A 20,169-nucleotide genomic window follows, 5' to 3' on the forward strand; every position below is an offset into this window, starting at 1 on the left:
AGACTGCTGTTTGGTGTGTTTATAATCCTTTAGCTAGACGGAAAAGTTCTCCAAGTCCCCACCCAACCCAAAAGCCCAGCTGGCTTCGGCTCTCAATCCCCCCTCTAAACAGGACAACCCAAATGCTGCTGGGAATTGGGTGATGACCACTCTAGCTACTTCCTGCTGGATAGGGGAGAAGAAAGGGCCCTGCAGTTGTAGTGTCCTCCAGAGGGGAACTCTTTAGGCCAGTGAAAGGGCCAGCAGGTTGGTCCAGCAGTCCTCAGTAGAAGTTGTTAGTTGAGCTCATTTGGGGTTCCACTTGTAAGACCATCTGTAGCTTGATGGCTTCGATCCTAAAGGAAAGAAATTTGACAAGGAGGTTAAAAATACAGGGCCTGAAGGCGAGTAATAACAAGATGGCTGTCACCAGACCTAGAAACGGGAGAAGCCATGTTGCCCAACTCTAGAGGTTGGTATAAGAGTTTGAAAGGCATTGTCTGATTTCAGAAGACTTTTCCTGTAAATGCCGAGCAGCATCTCATACTATCCCTGACTGGCTAGTGTAAAAACAACACTCTTCCCCTAAGAAGGTGCAGAGTCCTCCTTTCTCAGCAGTGAGGAGGTCTAGGCCTCAGCAGTTTTGGAGAGTCACTGTTGCCAAAGAGTCTATTTGGGATTGTAGAGTAAGGATAGATTTTGTTATTTCTTGTAAACTAAGAAATTCTTTGAGAGTGTGTGGTAGTAGGATAATGAAGTAGATAAACAGGCTATTCTGATTCCTGTAGCAGTAGCCATTCCTAACCCTATAAGCAGGGTTAAGTTGTATTAGTTGTATGGCTTTGCACTGATGGACTTGAGTTTTGAGGGGTACTGATAGTGTCTGATTTCCTGGGGCAATGTTAATGTTGGGACTTAGAAAGACTAAGATGCAGATGCCTGTCCAGTTAGTGGGGAGGCAGATATAGGTCAACATTCCACATAAGAAGAATATACCTTGGCTGGGTAGACACAACTGGTTGTGTATGTTAAAAAGGTGTGTGAGTTTGTTGTTTTCATTTTTTCATACTTCTAGAGTACTTGCCAGGGTAGCTCCAGTGAGTAGCTGGAAAGGGGTGTTGAGAGCAAACTGAGCGGCTCCCTGTGTTCTATTTTATTTTTGTCCCAGCAGGAGCTACAGTATACAGTCCTATCACAAAGAGTATGGTTAGTATGCTGCTTAATAATATGATGAAATAGTAAAAGGATTCCATTAAAGGGGCAAGGAGAGGTGTTAAAAATTATGTAGCTTTTCATTTATCTTTTTTAAGGAGGAAGGGGTTTTTCTTCAGGATCAGTGGTAGGAGCATTTTTAGTCTGGGATGTTTCCTTCCAAAATAGAAGATGCAAGTCCTCCAATGGTTCGCAGGTGTATTGAGGCTGGTCTGGCCTATGTTGGGACTCCTGAGCTGATGGTCCTGCAGGTTCCTCAGAGGATATCCAAAATTTAACTCGGGTGTGGTGAATCCAAGATTTCACTCCTGCCACCTTAACTGTAGTGGGGGTACAGAGGATTACCAAGTATGGTCCTTCCCACAAAGAGTCCATAGATGGGGAGGTAGAGGGGAGATATTTGACCAACACTAGATCTCCTGGTTGAAACCACTCTGTTCCCTTTTCTCTGTGACATCCTTCAGGTAGGTTTTTAAGGTTTTGTTAATATGTTGCCAAAGAAGTTATATCTTTGACCAAGTTGGCCATTTCCTGACCAAGTAGGAGGTCATTTGTGAGAAAAGGTCATCCATACAGCATTTCATATGAACTGAGCCCCATTTTGTGAGGAGAATTTCGGATTTTCAGCAAGGCCATGGGCAAAAGAGTAGGCCATGGGAGATGAGTTTCTTGTGTTCGTTTCCTCTAGTGCCTCTTGAGTGTTTCATTTGCCTTCTCAACTTTCCCTGAGGATTGTGGCCTCCAGCACAGTGAAGGTGACATTGTATCCCTAGCACCCTGGAAATTCCCTGGGTTATCATGGCTTTAAAAGCTGGACCATTGTCACTCTGTAAGCTTTGGGGAAGCCCAAATCTAGGAATTATTTCATGAATTAAGACTTTAAGCACTTCCTGAGCCTTCTCTGTCTTGCAGGGGGAAAGCTTCTATCCAATTTGTAAAGATATCAACACAGACCAACAAGTATTGAAATCCCTTTAACTTAGGCATATGGGTGAAGTCTAACTGCCAGTCCTCTCCAGGATAGTGACCTATTCTTTGTTCCCCCAAAGGGGACTTATGATGGACCAAGGGATTATTCCTTTAGCACACCTCACATGCTTTGACTACCTGTCAGGTGGTCTGGAGGAGATTTGGCCTTGTAAATAGGGATTTGGCCATTTAATGAGTGTTTTCAATACCCATATGAAAAGTTTGGTGGAGGGTTTTAAGTATTTTCTACTGGCTGGCTTCGGGTATAAGTACTTTTCCTTCTTCTGTCATTAACCACCCCGAGGTGAGAAAAATACGCCCCCGTGAAAGTCCCCATTCTGTTTCAGTCTGGGAATAGTGGGGCTTAATCTCTCAGAGGGGGTTGTTCCATATCAAGTGTCCTTCCATAGGTATTTCTAATGGGAGGTTCCACCTGGCAGCAATTTTGGCCTCAGCATCTGTCCAGTGGTTTCCTTCTGCCTTTTCTCCTTCACCTTTCTGATGGCTTTGGCAGTGTAAGACTGCCACCTCCTTGAGTTTTGCACAGCACGCAATAACTCCACAATTTCCTTGTGGTATTTAGTGGGGGTTCCACCAGAGGTTAGGAACTCCCTTTCTTTCCATATTGCAACATGGGCATGTAGGATTAGATAAGCACACTTGCTATCTGTATATACATTTATTCTTTTTCCCTTTCCCTATTCTAATGCTCAGGTAAGTGCCACTAGTTCTGCTAACTGGGCAACAGTCCCTGGACCCTGCTGATTGGAATAGTTGCACTCACTGATGCAGCAGCAGAAACACCTCTTGCCCAAGAACCCACAACAGTCCCTGGACCCTGCTGATCGGAATAGTTGCACTCACCAACGCAGTAGCAGAAACACTAGTTTTCCTCCTAGATCACAAGGAGGACTGAGAAAGGTCAGATTTAGTGACCCTTACTGATGCAGTCTCAAAAACCTGCACCCTTGCCTGTCCTCCTAGACCACAAAGAGGACCAAGAAAAATCGGATTTAGTGGCCCTTACTGATGCATTCTCGAAAACCTGTTAGAGTCCTAAGCATTCTCCTGTCAGTATTGGGACCTTACCTGTGTCCTATAAAGATGTTATGCTCCCAAAATGAAGTGGAGGGCCATACCCTGAGGGAGGGAAGGGATCTCCAGAGTTGGAAGAGTGATGCCTTTTGTCCTCATTTATATGAATAGGAAGGATACAATTTCTGAGGCTCCCCATATCCTAGCTTCAGGAATAGCTTTTGTTAGGCCTGCTTGTCTGAGGAGGGATCCTAAAATTCCAGATAGTCCCCCCTATGATGGGGCTTTGGGCAAAAATTATGTCTTTCTGATTGGTGAGCCAGCGTGCCTAAAGAAGGTAACAGAGTCCTGAAGTTTATACTAGAAATCATTCTTACAAGAGAAACTAGAAAAGCACCAGAGAAAGGGAGTGGTTTTTCAAAGCGGGACTAGCCTTGGAGAAGAGAGGCAAGAGGAAGTTTCTCTGACAGGCATTAGGACCCAGGAGGCAACGGTCAGGATAGATAGGATAGATGGGCGAGTCTCACTTGGGCGACATGAATTTGAGAGCTCCGCTCATGGCCACAGGTTCAACCAACTTGTTGTTGGGACCCCCAGCCCAGTATTACAGGAAAAGCAGAAGCTGGTTCCAGGCAAACCAACACTCCCAACTCCAAAGAGTCGGGGATTGTTAGACAGCCCTTTCCAAGAAAGCCTGACACCTGTGTCTTTAGTCCAGTGGCCACACTAGTCGCTTTTAACTGGCCGACAGGTGCCCGGTCGAATTCTAAGGAAAAATAGGACAGAATACCAAGTGAAAGGGGTCCGATGGTACTCACCACTTGGCGAGAGGCAATAGTCCCTTCATGGTCACCAAAATGTGTCCAGAATTGGTTCTTCCAGTGGGTTCTTGGTCTCACTGACTTCAAGAATGAAGCCACGGACCCTCGCAGTGAGTGTTATAGTTCTTAAAGATGGTGTGTCTGGAGTTTGTTCCTTCAGATGTTCAGATGTGTCCAGAGTTTCTTCCTTCTGGTGGGTTTGTGGTCTTACTGACTTCAGGAGTGAAGCCACAGGCCTTCACAGTGAGTGTTACAGCTCTTAAAGGTGGTGCATACAGAGTTGTTTGTTACTCCTGGTGGGTTCATGGGCTCGCTGACTTCAGGAGTGAAGCCACAGACCTTCTCAGTGAGTGTTACAGCTCATAAAGGTAGTGCAGACCCAAAGAGTGAGAAGCAGCAAGATTTATTGTGAAGAGCAAGAAAACAAAGCTTCCACAGCATGGAAAGGGACCCAAGCGGGTTGCCGCTGCTGGCTCAGGTGGACAGTTTTTTTTTCCTTATTTGGCCCTACCCATGTCCTGCTGATTAGTCCATTTTACAGAGTGCTGATTGGTCCATTTTTACAGAGTGCTGATTGGTGTGTTTACAAACCTTTAGCTAGACACAGAGCGTTGATTGGTGCGTTTTTACACAGTGCTGATTGGTGCATTTACAAACCTTTAGCTAGACACAGAGCACTGACTGCTGTGTTTACAATCCTTTAGTTAGACAGAAAAGTTCTCCAAGTCCCCACCCAACCCAAAAGTCCAGCTGGCTTCACCTCTGAATGTGAGTTGGTGTTCTATTCATCATATTAGTTGTTACCTAGATACTTTGTTTTTTTCACTGTGTTATTGTTTTATAGGCCCTGTGAGATTTATGCTTTAAGGAAGTTCTATTTTTGTGCACATAAAGCTTTTGTTTAAATATTTAAAACTCTTTTTAGCATTTCTGATAATGCTGGTTTAGTAGTGGCAATTTCTCTCAGCATTTGTTTGTCTGAAAAAAGACTTTATCTCTCCTTCATTTATGAAGCTTAGTTTTGCTGGATACAAAATTCTTGGCTGACAATTATTTTGTTTAAGGAAGCTAAAGATAGGACCCCAATCCCTTCTGGCTTGCAAGGTTTCTGTGAGAAATCTGCTGTTGGTCTGATAGGTTTTCCTTTATGGGTTACCTGATGTTTTTGTCACACAGTTCTTAAAATTCTTTCCTTCTTGTTGACTTTAGATAACCTAATGACTATGTGGCTAGGTGATAATCTTTTTGTAATGAATTTCCCAGAAGTTCTTTGAGCTTCTTATATTGGGGTACCTAGATCTCTAGCAAGGTCAGGGAAGTTTTCCTCAATTATTCTGTCAAATATGTTTTTCAAACCTTTAGACTTATCTTCTCCCTCAGGAATACCAACTGTTCTCAAGTTTGTCTGTTTTACATAATGTTATATTTCTTGGGGACTTTGTTCATTTCTTTTGGTCTTTTTTTTTATCTTTGTCTGATTGTGTTAATTCAAATGCCTTGTCTTTGAGCTCTGAAATTTTTTCTTCTACTTTTTCTTGTCTATTGTTGAAACTTTCCACCACATTTTGTATTCCCTAAGTATACTTTCATTTCCAGAAGTTTTGATTAGTCTTTCTTTATGATATATACCCTCCAGAAATTTTTTCATTCATATCCTGAACTGGTTTTTTTTAATTTCTTTATGTTGGTTTTTACTTTTCTCTGGTATCTCCTTAAGTAGCTTAATGATCAACCTTCTGGGATGGGCACAGTGGTCCACACCTGCAATCCCAGCATTGTGGGAGGCCAAGGCAGGCAGATCACTTCAGGCCAGGAGTTCGAGACCAGCCTGGTCAACATGGTGAAACCCCATCTCTACTAAAAATACAAAAATTAGCCAGGCATGGTGTCACACGCCTGTAATCCCAGCTATTTAGGAGGCTGAGGCAGGAGAATCACTTGAACCTGGGAGGCAGGGGTTGCAGTGAGCCGAGATCACACCATTGCACTCTAGCCTGAGCAACAAGAGTGAAAATCTGTCTCAAAATAATAATAATAATAATAATAATAATAATAATCACCTTTTGAATTCTTTATCTGGTATTTCAAAAATTTCATCTTGGTCTGGATTTATTGCTGCAAAGTTAGTGGGATCTTTTAGGGGTGTTACAGAACCCTGTTTTGTCATATTGCCAGAATTACTTTTCTGGTTCCTTCTCATTTGAGTAGACTATTTCTTCAAGTTATTCTTGAATTTATTTTCGATTTTACTTTTTTTTTTTTTTTTTGAGACGGAGTTTCGCTCTTGTTGCCCAGGCTGGAGTGCAATGTGCGATCTCGGCTCACTGCGACCTCCACCTCCAGGGTTCGAGTGATTCTCCTGTATCAGCCTCCCAAGTAGCTGGGATTACAGGCATGCACCACCACACCTGGCTAATTTTGTATTTTTAATAGAGACAGGATTTCTCCATGTTGGTCAGTCTGGTCTTGACCTCCTGACCTTAGGTGATCTGCCAGCCTCAGCTTCCCAAAATGCTGGGATTAAAGGTGTGAGCCACCACGCCCAGAGACTATGTTTTTTTTATTTCTTTTTCTTCCCTCTTAAGGATCTAACTTTAATGTTTATAGTTTATTTTAGCCTAATTTGATCCTTGGTTTTTAGGGGTGAAGACTTTTGGGTTTCAGGAGTGAAGACTCTGTATGAGTTCCTTAGTTAGAGAGAGTCCTTGTGTGCTGGCTTTCCCAGATCCTGGTTGTAGCAGTTATGTACTTGGTGTGTGGGAAGGTTTACTGTCTCCTATGGGGTTGGAATGGCAGGAATCTCTTTAAGCTTACCTCATTCTCTCAGGCTGTACTTTTATTTATTTATTTAATTTTTCCCTAGTATTTTATTTACTGAGTTGATGATTCAGGCTTTGGACCAGTAGGGGAAGTATCCCGGGGTAGGCACCAGTTGTAGCTAAAGCAGGTGGGTAGATGTAATACCCAACAGTGGGCAGAGATCCCAGCCTTGATGAGAGTGGCTGGGGAAGCTCTCAATTAGATGTGCTGAGGTCTTGTCGGGGTGAAGGGTAGGAGCTACCTCAGGTCCCCCACCAAGCCAGCTGGAAAGCTATCCATCTCCCAGCTTCACTCCTGTCCCAGTGTTCTGGCTATTCAGATCAGACAGGCAGTTATTTTCATCTGTAGAAATGTTGATGTTCCAAGTAGAGAGGAACTGTGACTGCCTGTCATGCAAGCCTGAATCTGTGGAGTGCTCCTCCCGTGGGGATGCAATCTCCCTGATTTGTTCCAGGAAGGCTGTCTATAGGTGCATCAATGCTGCATTCCTTTGGGAGAAGCCCCAGCTCTGTCTGCAGTGGCGTACCGGGGGGAACAAGGATCCCTTCTCTAAGACCCTTCTCAATACCAGAGGCTGTCTGCCTGTTGGGTAGAGGTGCAAAGTTTCCCCACTCTGCCCAGCATGGCAATTGTCTCTGCAATAGGAAACTTCCCACCAGTGAAAAGATCTGGGACTCAAGGCCTGCCGTTCAGATTCTTTTGTTCCACAGGGTATTCCCTTGATGTGATGTTCTTCCCCTTCGTCTAGGAATGGGACTTCCTGAGAGCCAGACTACAGTGCTCTTCTGAGTGTAGCCACCCAGTGGGCCTACCAGACTCTGGGCTGGTGCTGGGGAATGTCTGCAAGGGATCCAGTGATGTTACCTGTCTTCAAGACTCACAGCAGTGAATACCAGCACCATCTCTGACAGAAGTGGGAGGGGAGTGATGTAAACTCTGCAAGATTCCTTGGTTGTAGATAGGCTTAACGTGCTGACTTTCTCAAATGCTGGTTATAATTATAGTGAACTTATCACGTGGACAGACACAGGACTTCTGGTTAGCCAGGGTGTTGTAAGCAGTAGTGATAGCTGAGAATATGCAGCCGTTTTCTCCTTCCTGGGTGCAGTGCTATTCTGCCTAGAGGTGAGTTTTTTGCCTGTCTCACAGAGTAGGCTGCAGCCTGCCACTTCTTTCAAAACTTCTGTGGATTCTTTCAGTTTTCCTGTTCAGTTCCTGCATTCGTTCCTGGAGAAAAAAAATTTATAGTGTGAATCTCTACACGCTATTCTGTCCTTCCAAGTGGGAGAGGCATGCTAACGCTGCCCCCAATCTGTTGTCTTGAGGGGAAAACAAGCAATTTGGTTGTTTTTTTTTTAATGGATTTGCTGGGTTTAGTAACCCAGAGGTCATTGGGAACCTTGGCGAAAGTTATTTCAGTGGAGCAGTAGGAAGGAAGCCAGTTGCAGTGTCTTTGTTGAGCAGCGGAGGGGAGGTGAGGAAGTGGAGAGAGCAGCTGTGGTAGCTGAAGGGTGCTAGGACAGAGGGAGCATGATAAAGCCATAAGTAAGGTGTGGTAGAAGGGAAAGAGCCAGGACAGAGGGGAGAGAAAGCAGGATCCTCAAGGACCAGAGAGGCAGTGGGTCCCACAGTCAGGTGCGGGGATTCAACAGAAACAGAAGGAGGGACGTTTCTCACTCTGACCTGGAAAGAAGGAAGAAACTGCGTGCGAGTTCAGACAAGTCCGTTGGCGGGGGCTGGGATGCCTGCATCTTCCTTGTTAAAAAAGGAAGTGCAGGTTCAAAACATTCAGAGACAGAAGGTGGGTAGACAAATCTCCACCTTCAGACTGGTAGGCTCCTCCAGAAGCCATCAGACAGGAAGATGTGAAAATCCCCAGCACTCATCCCAGAATCACTACGCGGCACCTGTCCTGGGCCAAAGTCCCAGGACAGACCTCATTGTTCCTCTGTGGGAATACCTTCCCAGGAGGGCATCCTGGATTTCCCCCTTGCAACCCAGGTCAGAAGTTTCATCGTCAAGGCTGTTTCATTTTTTTTTTCCTGTCTGACAGCTCTGACTACCACCCAACCTTGAGGCACAGTGAAGACATCGGTGGCCACTCCAATAACTGCAGGTAGGTGACTTGTTCAGTCTGAGATGCTGGGGACATATTTCTAATGGAAGAGATCTGGAAACTTCAGCCTCCTCTGAGGCCCCTGAGAACTGGGGTGATGAAGTGTGGAACCTTAGAGCTAAAGACAACTGAGTCTTCACCTAGACAGTGCTGCACAAAAGATTTTCTGCAATAATAGAAATGTCCTAGATCTGCCCTGCCCAATATGGTAGCCACTAGTCACACGTGGCTATGGAGCACTTGAAATGTGACTAGTGTGACTGAGGATCTCAATTTTTATTTTATTTTATTTTTTCTTTTTTGAGACAGGGTCTTACTCCAATGCCCAGGCTGGAGTGCTGTGGCATGATCTTGGCTCATTGCAACCTCGACCTACAGGTCTCAGGTGATTCTCCCACCTCAGCCTCCCAAGTAGCTGCAGCTACTGGCATGTGCTGCTACACTCAGCTAATTTTTTGTTGTTTTTTGTTTTGTTTTGTTTTTGTTTTTGTAAAGACAGGGTTTCGCCATGTTGCCCAGGCTGGTCTCAAACTCCTGGGCTCAAGCGATCTGCCCACCTCGGCCTCCCAAGGTGCTTGGATTACAGGCATGGGCCACCTTGCCTGGCTTTTATTTTAATTAATTTTAATTTAAATAGCTACACATGGCTAGTAGCTACCATGCTGGACAGAATAGAATTAAAAGAAGCTCCCATTTTCCAAAGGCACACACCAAGGCCCAGAAAGAATGACCTCTCCAAGCAGGATTAGAAGCCAGGCTTTTGTTTTGTTTTTGTTTGAGACAGGGTTTTGCTCTGTCGCCCAGGCTGGAATGCAATGGCACAATCTCAGCTCACTGCAACCTCTGCCTCCTGAGTTCAAGCAATTCTTATGCCTCAGCCTCTGGAGTAGCTAGGATTACAGGTGTGCACTACCACGCCTGGCTAATTTTTGCATTTTTAGTAGAGGCGGGGTTTCACCATGTTTTCCAGGCTGGTCTCTAACTCCTGGCCTCGAGTGATCCACTCACCTCAGCCTCCCAAAGTGCTGGGATTACAGGCATGAGCCACCACACCAGAAGCCAGTTTTTTAATTCACTCCACCCTACATATAACCACAGTGACCTCCATGGAAATGAAATTGACCTAAGGAGCATGAAGAAGGAGGCTGACTGGGAAATGTCAAATCTGGGCTCCCCTCTACATCCTTTGTATCTGGCTTTCTGGGACACAGGGAGATACCTAATAGAGCTCAGAAACTTTAGGCTGGGATTCTGCTCCTTCTTACAGTGAACAGGAGATAGGATTTGAGAGCAGATTTTTAGAAGTTTTTAAAACTGAAAACCTGGTTCAGCTATGTCACTCTAGGTAAGTTGCTTAACCTCTCAGAGTCTTCATTTCCTCATCCGAAAGTGCCCGCTTTATGAGGTTGTCCTGAGGATTAATTGATATAAATTCTGGAAAGCACTTTGCCCAGAAGCTAGAACCTGGTAGACACTCAACATTATAGCTAATATGACAATTAATATCCAGGTCAAAGCAAATTAGATGTCATCAAAGTCAGCCTTGAAAGCAGACCCACTGCCCACTGCTTTCCCTTGATTGGGGATGTAGTGAGAGAGGCAGCATGTTATCAGTGAATAAATTATTCCAGTAATAATGATCACAACAATAAAGGTTAACATTGTACTTTATGTATGTTTTACATGATTTACAAGCAATCCCTCATTTCATCCTCACCACAACCCCATGAGTTGGATTCTGTATTGGCCCCATTTTACAGATGAGTAAACTGAGACTCAGAAAGGAAAAGTCACTTGCCCAGAATTGCTCAGCTAGCTCTGGTCTCATCTGCCTCTCTCCCTATATAATAAGCCTCTATCTGGTTTTAGCGTCAACTGGCCAGGTGGTATTGCATTCTTCCCCAGCTTGGGAAAGAGAGGTGATGAAGACTAAGAAATATTTGCTAAACAGCTGGACTCAAAGATTCTTTCTTTGGGGTAGGGAGGCAGTTTAAGTGCGTCTGCCACAGGCATTGAGTCCCCTCTGGGCCCTAGGATGCACGGAGCAAGAAATAGGGTAAGGAGTCATGGAGGGGATTGAGGTGTTGTTCACTGGGGTGGGCACTTGGGAGAGAGCAGAATTAGTGTTCATGGCTCTGCCTGGATTAATTCATTCATTTGTAATCAATAGCAAATTGATAAAATACATTCTTAGGGTCACTTAACATTGTTTTTAAAAATGTATTTGGACTCAGGTGGAATCTTCCCTTTTACCAAAAGGCTTTCTTTCCAAATTAGAGGGTCTTGGCTCCAAGGGTGGTAAGCTGCTGCAGAGTTGGGGTCCTCAGACCCAATGCCAAGTGTATGAACCAAGAAAGAATATCAATACCCAGAGATGGACTTGTGGTCAGAGCAGATGGTTGGGGAGTGAGGGGAAAGACGAGAGGCAGGAGTGGGGCCGAGAAGTAGAGGCATCAGGTCCAGGGAGGAACGCCACCAGACTCACCAGAAGCTTTAGTCCATCTCTGTTATTTTAATGCACTGCTCCCTTTGACATGTGAAAGACATTGAAGAGCTATAGTACCGCCGATGGTATGATGGGGAAGCCTGAGGCAGCTGGAGTGCCAGGAGACTCAGACAAGGCAGCTGAAGGAGCCAGGGGCTCTGAGATACAGCAAAGATGAAAGAAATCCACGCAATCCTGGGCAAGCCATTTCCTTTGTCTGGGCTTCAGTTTCCCCATCTGTAAAATGGAAAGACTAGCTAGAAAACCCCTCAGGTCCCTTCCCAATATAAACTCTACGAGTCCATGAAATGACTATGCATCCGAGAGCTGACCTGGGAACTAATTATTCAAAGTTATCAAAATCACCCGCACCCTCAGGAGCTCCACCCCTGCATTGCATTGAGCAATCTAATCTACCACTCACTTCCTCCACTGTGTTCTCACCACCACCTCCCTTTCATAGGTCACAACTGCCCTTCTGGAGGTGTCCTACAGGTGAAAATCCCAGCATCCTGGTAAGTCTTGGAACACCCATCCTTCCCACCAGCTAGAATGTCTCTGTTCTCTCTTTCTCTTGATAAAAGCCTACATTTATCCCAAGCATCTCTCCCCACCCTTGGTGGGCCCCTCACCCTCACCCCTTGGCCTCTTCATTTTCTTCCTTTGGGGCTCCCCATCCCCAAAGGAAGAACTTCTGTTCCTCCTCCCTCACAACCCTCTCCAACCACTCAGGGCCACTTGCTGCCCATGCTCTTCCCTTGGCCTGGCGGCCTGCCAAGACTCAGCCAGCCCTCCTGGCCTGGGCTAGGACTGGGTCTGAGGATGGGCCGAACACTGTTCACTTTTCACTTCCCTACACTAAATGCAAATATTTGTGGATTATATTTATAGAGAGAAACAATACTGGAACTGTACTAAAATGACTGTTTTGTTGTTAAAAAGATTGCCTTAGATGTTTGAGATCTTGTAAATGTCTCTCGTTCTATAGCATTTTCATGTAATAAATTAGAATTCATGCCATCATCTATGGAGTTTCCAAACTACCATGAGTCACTAAGGGACTGGCATTTTCCCTAAGTCAAGGGAGCCCCCTTTTTATCCTGGAAAATATGACTGTGTGGTCAGCCGGACCCAGCCAGTTCAAGGGTGTTTGGTTTATCATCCCTGCAAGAGCTGTTTCTTCCATTCTGGGCCAAAGAAACGGCAAAAGAAAACAATGCGTAAAACATTAAAGAATGTGAGTGGACCATATACAGGTTGATTTAATGATATCTCAAGAACTTAGCTTTGCCGGGCGCAGTGGCTTACGCCTGTAATCTCAGCACTTTGGGAGGCTGAGGTAGGCGGATCACCTGAGGTCAGGAGTTCGAGACCAGCCTGACCAACATGGTGAAACCCCGTCTCTACTAAAATACAAAAATTAGCCAGGTGCAGTGGCAGGCACCTGTAATCTCAGCTACTTGGGAAGCTGAGGCAGGGGAATCACTTGAACCCGGGAGATGGATGTTGCAGTGAGCCGAGATCACGACATTGCACTCCAGCCTGGCAACAGAGCAAGACTGCATCAAAAAAATAAAATAAATAAAATAAATAAAAAATAAAAACTTAGCTTACAAATATGTTTAATAGATGAGGTGGACTTTTTTTAAGAGGAAGGGCTATAGACTACAAATAATACAAGTGGAGCCCTTTACACCTCACTGGAACAGTGGTTTCACCACTTCTCCACCCTGTGATCGCAGGCTGGTTACTGAGCCTCCCTGTTAGGTCAGCTGATCCTCCTTGTGCCTCAGTCTTCTAGAAACAGGGCCTAATTGTATCTATTTGTAATGAGCCATGGAGATCATGTACCTGTGAGGCACAAAGCAGACCTCAGAAATGTCATCTCCTTCCCTTGGTTTGTCCCTCTAACTGCCAAGTCATCCTCTGTAGAGATTGGTAAACTAAAAAACAACACCAACAACAAACACCCCTCTCCCTACCCTAGGAGCTGGAGGTCACTGGCCTGACCTGGTTCTCCTTGCTGAGTTCTCTACCTTCTGTCCTGACTTGCATGCTCTCCCTCTGGAACCTGAAGTTGACCCACAATGCCTGGGAGCATGAGCTCACCCATACACCTCCAGCCCACCCCCAGCACAGCTGAGCACTGGATTATCCACAGTGAGGATTTACCTGTGAAACATGCTCTGCCACTGCTGCCTGTGCCGACATGGCAGTTTCTGCAGCAGCCCCAGTCCTGGCTTCTCACAGCCAATATTCATACATACAAGGCCCTGCTCTCTAAGAGCACAAGCTCTCTGCACCCAATATGCCCTGTATCTACTCTCAAAGATGGGTCTTCTCTTGGGTCATTTGTTCCCTTAAGAGCATCTGTAATCATCTGCTCCCAGAAGTGATCCACCCTTGACCTCGTGACTTCATTGGACATACCCTGGGCCTCTGAGCAAACTTGCTCTCAACCATGGCACTGCAGAGCTGGTGACTTCTTTCAGGTGTTGCTGACCATACTGGTCCAGCAAGCTGTATTCCCAGCCCTCTCAATGCCTCCCCAGCCTTCTGGCCAGGCAGGGCCAGAAATGAGGGATTGCTTGTAAATTACATAAGACATACATAAAGTACAATGTTAACTTTTTTTTTTTTTTTTGAGACAGAGTCTCCTCTGTTGCCCAGGCCGGAGTGCAGTGGCACCATCTCGGCTCACTGCAAGCTTTGCTTCCCGAGTTCACACCGTTCTCCTGCCTCAGCCTCCCGAGTAGTTGGGACCACAGGCGCCTGGGACCACAGGCGCCCGCCACCACGCCCAGCTAATTTTTTGTGTTTTTAGTAGAGACGGGGTTTCACTGCGTTAGCCAGGATGGTCTCAATCTCCTGACCTCATGATCCGCCCATCTCAGCCTCCCAAAGTGCTGGGAGTCACTGCACCTGGCCCAAATGTTAACTTTTATTGCTGTAATCTGGTATAGTACATTACAACTGATAGAATCTTCTCTGTCAGTTGCCTTGGCATGCTGGGAAGGCAATGTATCTGGCCCCTAACTCTTAAAAGAGAAACTAAAAACTTGTCAGGAAGGTGATGGCTAAGAATTCCATCACTCTTGGGGGAAAAGTGGCATTATTTTTCCAGTTTTGCTTAATCTTCTTCAGCTTTCTTCTTTGCTACATATGATTGATGACAATAGAGACTTCCTTACTGCTAAAAAGAAATCCTCCCTGGGACTTTTGTTGTTATTGTTGTAATATTTGCATTTGCTTTGCAAGGCTGTGTACCCTTTGATTAACCTTTTTTTTTTTAAATTAAGACATAAGTCACATACCACAAAAGTCACTCATTTAAAGTTTTTAGCATATTCTACAACCATTGCCACTAATTCCAGAACACTTTTATCACTCAAAAGAAATACTCCATAGTCATTAACATTCCTCTCCCAGCTCCCCTTGACCCTGGAAACCACCAATCTACTTTCTGTCTCTACCAATTCTTACCCATTTGCCTATTTTGGTCATTTCACATATATGGAATCACACAATAAGAAAACTTTTATGTCTGTCTTTTTTCACCTAGACTAACATTTTCAAGGTTCATCCATGTTGTATTGTGTATCAGTACCTCATTCCTTCTCATGGCTGAATAATATTCTGTTGTACATAATACAGTCATAAGTTGCTTAACAATGCAGATGCATTCTGAGAAATATGTCATGTGAACATCGTAGAGTATACGATGTTATAGCCTACTACACACATGGGCTGTATGGTAAAGAGTACTGCTCCTAGGCTACAAACCTGTTCAGCATGTTACTGTACTAAATACTATAGGTAATTATAACACAATGGCATTTGTATATATAAACATAGGAAAAGAACACTAAAAATAAAAATACAGTATTATAATCTTATGGGACCACTGTGGTATTTGTGATGTGTCACTGACCAAAAAGTCTTTCAGTTGCTCATGACTGTTCCTCAATTTTTCTGTCCATTCATCAGCTGATGGATATTTGGTTTGTTTCCACTTTTTGGCCTTAATGATGAATGCTGCTATGAACAATAGCTTTCAATTCTCTTGGGTATATACCTAGGGTGGGGTTTGCTGGTTCATGTGGTAACTCTATGTTTAACTTTTTCGAGCAACTGCTAAACTGTTTTTCAAAGCAGCTGCACCAGCTTACATTCTCACCTGCAATGTGGGAGAGTTCTGACTTTTCCACTTCCTCACCCACATTGTTCTTGGGCATCTTTTTCTGAGTGTGCCCAGCCTGGTGAGTGTGAAGTGGGTTCTGGGACCTTTAACTTCCTGGTTTTTCTCTGACACTGGGTTCCATTTTGGGAGTAGGTTACGGACTTGGACATGGTTGGTGGTAGGATGGTCATCCCTTACTCTAAGGCAATAGCCAGAAGGTGATCTATTTTGTGGTTCAGAAAGAAGCTAATTAGGGAGCTAGATTACTTTAGTTGACTTCTTCTTTGAGAAACTGGGATTTTTTTTTTTTTTTTTTTTTTGAGGCAGAGTCTCGCTCTGTTGCCCAGGCTGGACTGCAGTGATGTGATTTCGGCTCACTGCAACCTCCACCTCCTGGGTTCAAGCAATTCTTGTGCCTCAGCCTCCCAAGTAGCTGGGATTACAGGCGCACATCACCATACCTGGCTAATTTTTGTATTTTTAGTAGAGACAGGGTTTCACCATGTTAGCCAGGCTGGTCTCGAATTCCTGACCTCAAATGATCCTGCCACCTTGGCCTCCCAAAGTGCTGGGATTGCAGGTGTGAGCCACCACTGGGATAATATTTTTGAATAGCTGCAGCCCACCCTCTACACCCAGGCTTCCCCAGAGCAGGATCTGTGCTGTCCCTGTGGCAAGGGCAGAGCCCGGGGAGCTAGACTAAATCTGAGGGGAACAGGGCAGTCAGGGCTGGATGGAGGCACACACATGCAGGGCAGGAAGGGTCCCCAGCAGGGCTGGGGAGCCACCAAGCAAGGGTAGTGCAACCCCTGTCTTCTCTGCTTCCTGCTGCCCCTCTCTCTTATTGGGGAGGAGACTGGCTGTGTCTGCTCATCCCACATGGTGGCACATGGCTGCCCAGAGCTCCCCAAATAACCTGTTACATTTCCACCCACGGGGAGAATCAGGCAGCCCGCTTGCTTATTATTTTTAATATACTTTTCCAAACTACACACACATTCCCAAAGCAGGTCTCCTTCTACCCAAAAGAGAAACGCTGGGCCTTACTAATTAACTGAAGATTCTGCTAGCTCGAGCCTTCCAAAACTCCATGCCACAATTGTTCAAACCATTTTCCAGAATACGTCTTTTAAAATAACTTTTAGAAAATTGAACAAAGGGATTCGTGTCTCAGCTTTATAGTCAAACCATGATGTTTTCTGAGGGTACAGCCCATTTGGAGTTCCTGCTTAATCCCCTGATTAAAAACTGAATGGGGCTGAGTGCAGTGGCTCATGCCTATATTCCCAGCACTTTGGGAGACAGAAGCAGGAGAATTACTTGAGGTCAGGAGTTTAAGACCATCCTGAGCAACACAACAAGACCCCATTTCTAACACAAAAGAAAAGAACTGGGTGACATCTCACATTTCTGAACATTAAACCCAGCCTTGTTAGCCAAAGATGCTCGCCACTGAAGGATCCAGGTAGTATTGAGGGTTCTGTGGGGATTATCCAAAGAGAACTTTCTACACAGTTTTAGGTGATGGCAATGCTAAAAGAAATGCTAAGAATGTCTCTCTTATATTAAAGAGAACTATGGTCCTTTCATAAAATGTACCATTTATCACCAAATTTATCTCATAACCTGAGAGCTACCATTTACAAATTTGAAGGGAAAAATTACTTCAATGTAATATTCAAGCCAACACAAAGAATCCTATCCCAGTTTCTTGGGTGGATGGGCAAGAATATGGGGAATTTATTGTGCAGTAACCTTCATCTCTCTTCTATAGGTCAGGATATAAGTTTACCTCAAAAATAGAAGATATTAACATGGAGGGTCACAGCTTTGAAGATCTCATGGAAGATGAAGATTTTAGTAATTACAGTTACAGCTCTGAACTGCCCCCTTTTCTACTAGATGCCGCCCCATGTGAACCAGAATCCCTGGAAACCAACAAGTATTTTGTGGTCATTATCTATGCCCTGGTATTCCTGCTGAGCCTGCTGGGAAACTCCCTCGTGATGCTGGTCATCTTATACAGCAGGGTCGGCCGCTCCATCACTGATGTCTACTTGCTGAACCTGGCCTTGGCCGACCTACTTTTTGCCCTGACCTTGCCCATCTGGGCTGCCTCCAAGATGAATGGCTGGATTTTTGGCACATTCCTGTGCAAGGTGGTCTCACTCCTGAAGGAAGTCAACTTCTATAGTGGCATCCTGCTACTGGCTTGCATCAGTGTGGACCGTTACCTGGCCATTGTCCATGCCACACGCACACTGACCCAGAAGCGCTACTTGGTCAAGTTCATATGTCTCAGCATCTGGGGTCTGTCCTTTCTCCTGGCCCTGCCTGTCTTACTTTTCCGCAGGACCATCTACCCACCCAATGTTAGCCCAGTCTGCTATGAGGACATGGGCAACAATACAGCAAACTGGCGGATGCTGTTACGGATCCTGCCCCAGACCTTTGGCTTCATTGTGCCACTGCTAGTCATGCTGTTCTGCTACGGATTCACCCTCCATACGCTGTTTAAGGCCCACATAGGGCAGAAGCACCGGGCCATGCGGGTCATCTTTGCTGTCGTCCTCATCTTCCTGCTCTGCTGGCTGCCCTACAACCTGGTCCTGCTGGCAGACACCCTCATGAGGACCAGGGTGATCCAGGAGACCTGTGAGCGCCGCAACGACATCGACCGGGCTCTGGATGCCACTGATATTCTGGGCATCCTTCACAGCTGCCTCAACCCCCTCATCTACGCCTTCATTGGCCAGAAGTTTCGCCATGGACTCCTCAAGATTCTAGCCATACATGGCTTGATCAGCAAGGACTCCCTGCCCAAAGACAGCAGGCCTTCCTTTGTTGGCTCTTCTTCAGGGCACACTTCCACTACTCTCTAAGACCTCCTGCCTAAGTGCAGCCCCGTGGGGTTCCTCCCTTCTCTTCACAGTCGCATTCCAAGCCTCATGTCCACTGGTTCTTCTTGATCTCGGTGTTAGTGCAGCCCCCATTGTGGTCACAGGAAGCAGAGGAGGCCATGTCCTTACTAGTTTCCCTTGCATGGTTTAGAAAGCCTGCCCTGGTGCCTCACCCCTTGCCATAATTACTACGTCACTTGCTGGAGTTCTGTCCATCCTGCCCCTGAGCCCATGGCACTCTGTGTTCTAAGAAGTGAAAATCTACACTCCAGTGAGACAGCTCTGCATACTCGTTAGGATGGCTAGTATCAGAAGAAAGAAAATCAGGCTGGCCAACAGGGTGAAACCTTGTCTCTACTAAAAATACAAAAAAAAAAAAATTAGCCAGGCATGGTGGTGAGTGCCTGTAATCACAGCTACTTGGGAGGCTGAGGCGGGAGAATAGCTTGAACCTGGGAGGCAGAGGTTGCAGTGAGCTGAGATCGTGCCCCTGCACTCCAGCCTGAGCGACAGTGAGACTCTGTCTCAGTCCATGAAGATGTAGAGGAGAAACTGGAACTCTCGAGCGTTGCTGGGGTGAATGTAAAATGGTGCGACCACTGCAGAAGACAGTATGGCAGCTTTCCTCAAAACATCAGACATAGAATTAACACACGATCCCGCAATTCCACTTCTAGGAATTGATCCACAAGAAGTGAAAGCAGGGATTTGAACCCATATTTGTACACCAATATTCATAGCAGCATTATTCACAAGACCCAAAAGGCAGAAGCAACCCAAATGTTCATCAATGAATGAATGAATGGCTAAACAAAATGTGATATGTACAATATTCATCAATGAATGAATGACTAAACAAAATGTGATATGTACATAACGAAGTATCCTTCAGCCTGAAAGAGGAATGAAGTACTCATACATGTTACAACACGGATGAAGCTTGAAAACTTTATGCTAAGTGAAATAAGCCAGACATCAACAGATAAATAGTTTATGATTCCACTTACATGAGGTACTGAGAGTGAAAAAATTCACAGAGACAGAAAGCAGAACAGTGATTACCAGGGACTGAGGGGAGGGGAGCATGAGGAGTGACAGTTTAATGGGCACAGGGTTTATGTTTAGGATGTTGAAAAAGTTCTCAAGATAAACAGTAGTGATAGTTGTACAGCAATGTGACTTAATGCCACTAAATTGACACTTAAAAATGGTTAAAATGGTCAATTTTGTTATGTATATTTTATATCAATTAAAAAAAAAAACCTGAGCCCCAAAAGGTACTTTAATCACCAAGGCTGATTAAACCAAGGCTGGAACCAAGGCTGGAACCACCTGCCTATATTTTTTGTTAAGTGATTTCATTCAATATCTTTTTTTTAATAAACCGCTTTTACTTGGGTGTTTATATTACTGCTTCCAAATTTTTACAGAGCGGTGGGGCAAGGGTGAGCGGAGGTCTTGGGTGAGAGTCTTTACAAGAAGTAAATCTCTTTGTTATTTGCTGCGTCGTAGAGAAAAGGATGGAATAGAGATGGAGCCCAGCCTTGCCATCCCCTCACCCCCAACCCAAGCTTCCTGCTATAGACCACGCATCATGGAAAGAAATGTGTTCTGGGATGCTCTAGGGCGTCTCATGTCCTTGGGTGAGGCAG

General features: G+C 45.2%; 1 protein-coding gene and 1 long non-coding RNA gene across 3 annotated transcripts; one reads left to right on the forward strand and one right to left on the reverse strand.

The window, feature by feature from the left end:
- Positions 1–192: 192 nt before the first annotated feature.
- Positions 193–11,668, reverse strand: LOC134737379 (uncharacterized). Its single transcript, XR_010122240.1, has 3 exons — positions 11,438–11,668; positions 7,701–8,063; positions 193–335 (listed from the first exon to the last, which is right to left on the reverse strand). It is a non-coding gene; the product is annotated as an uncharacterized lncRNA (long non-coding RNA).
- On the forward strand, positions 7,934–19,922 carry CXCR2 (C-X-C motif chemokine receptor 2). 2 transcript variants are annotated; one of them, XM_063645114.1, is made up of 4 exons: positions 7,934–7,961; positions 8,890–8,952; positions 11,901–11,952; positions 17,392–19,922. In XM_063645114.1, exon 4 carries the CDS (start codon positions 17,432–17,434, stop codon positions 18,497–18,499), a length of 1,068 nt encoding a protein of 355 aa, XP_063501184.1. In that variant the 5' UTR covers positions 7,934–7,961; positions 8,890–8,952; positions 11,901–11,952; positions 17,392–17,431; the 3' UTR covers positions 18,500–19,922. The 2 variants fall into 2 exon arrangements, with proteins under 2 accessions (XP_063501184.1, XP_055146565.1); XM_055290590.2 differs by lacking the exon at positions 7,934–7,961 and having other exon boundaries at positions 8,638–8,952.
- Positions 19,923–20,169: the final 247 nt, after the last annotated feature.

The sequence above is a fragment of the Symphalangus syndactylus genome, chromosome 8 (genome assembly GCF_028878055.3).
Source record: "Symphalangus syndactylus isolate Jambi chromosome 8, NHGRI_mSymSyn1-v2.1_pri, whole genome shotgun sequence".
Classification (NCBI taxonomy): domain Eukaryota; kingdom Metazoa; phylum Chordata; class Mammalia; order Primates; family Hylobatidae; genus Symphalangus; species Symphalangus syndactylus.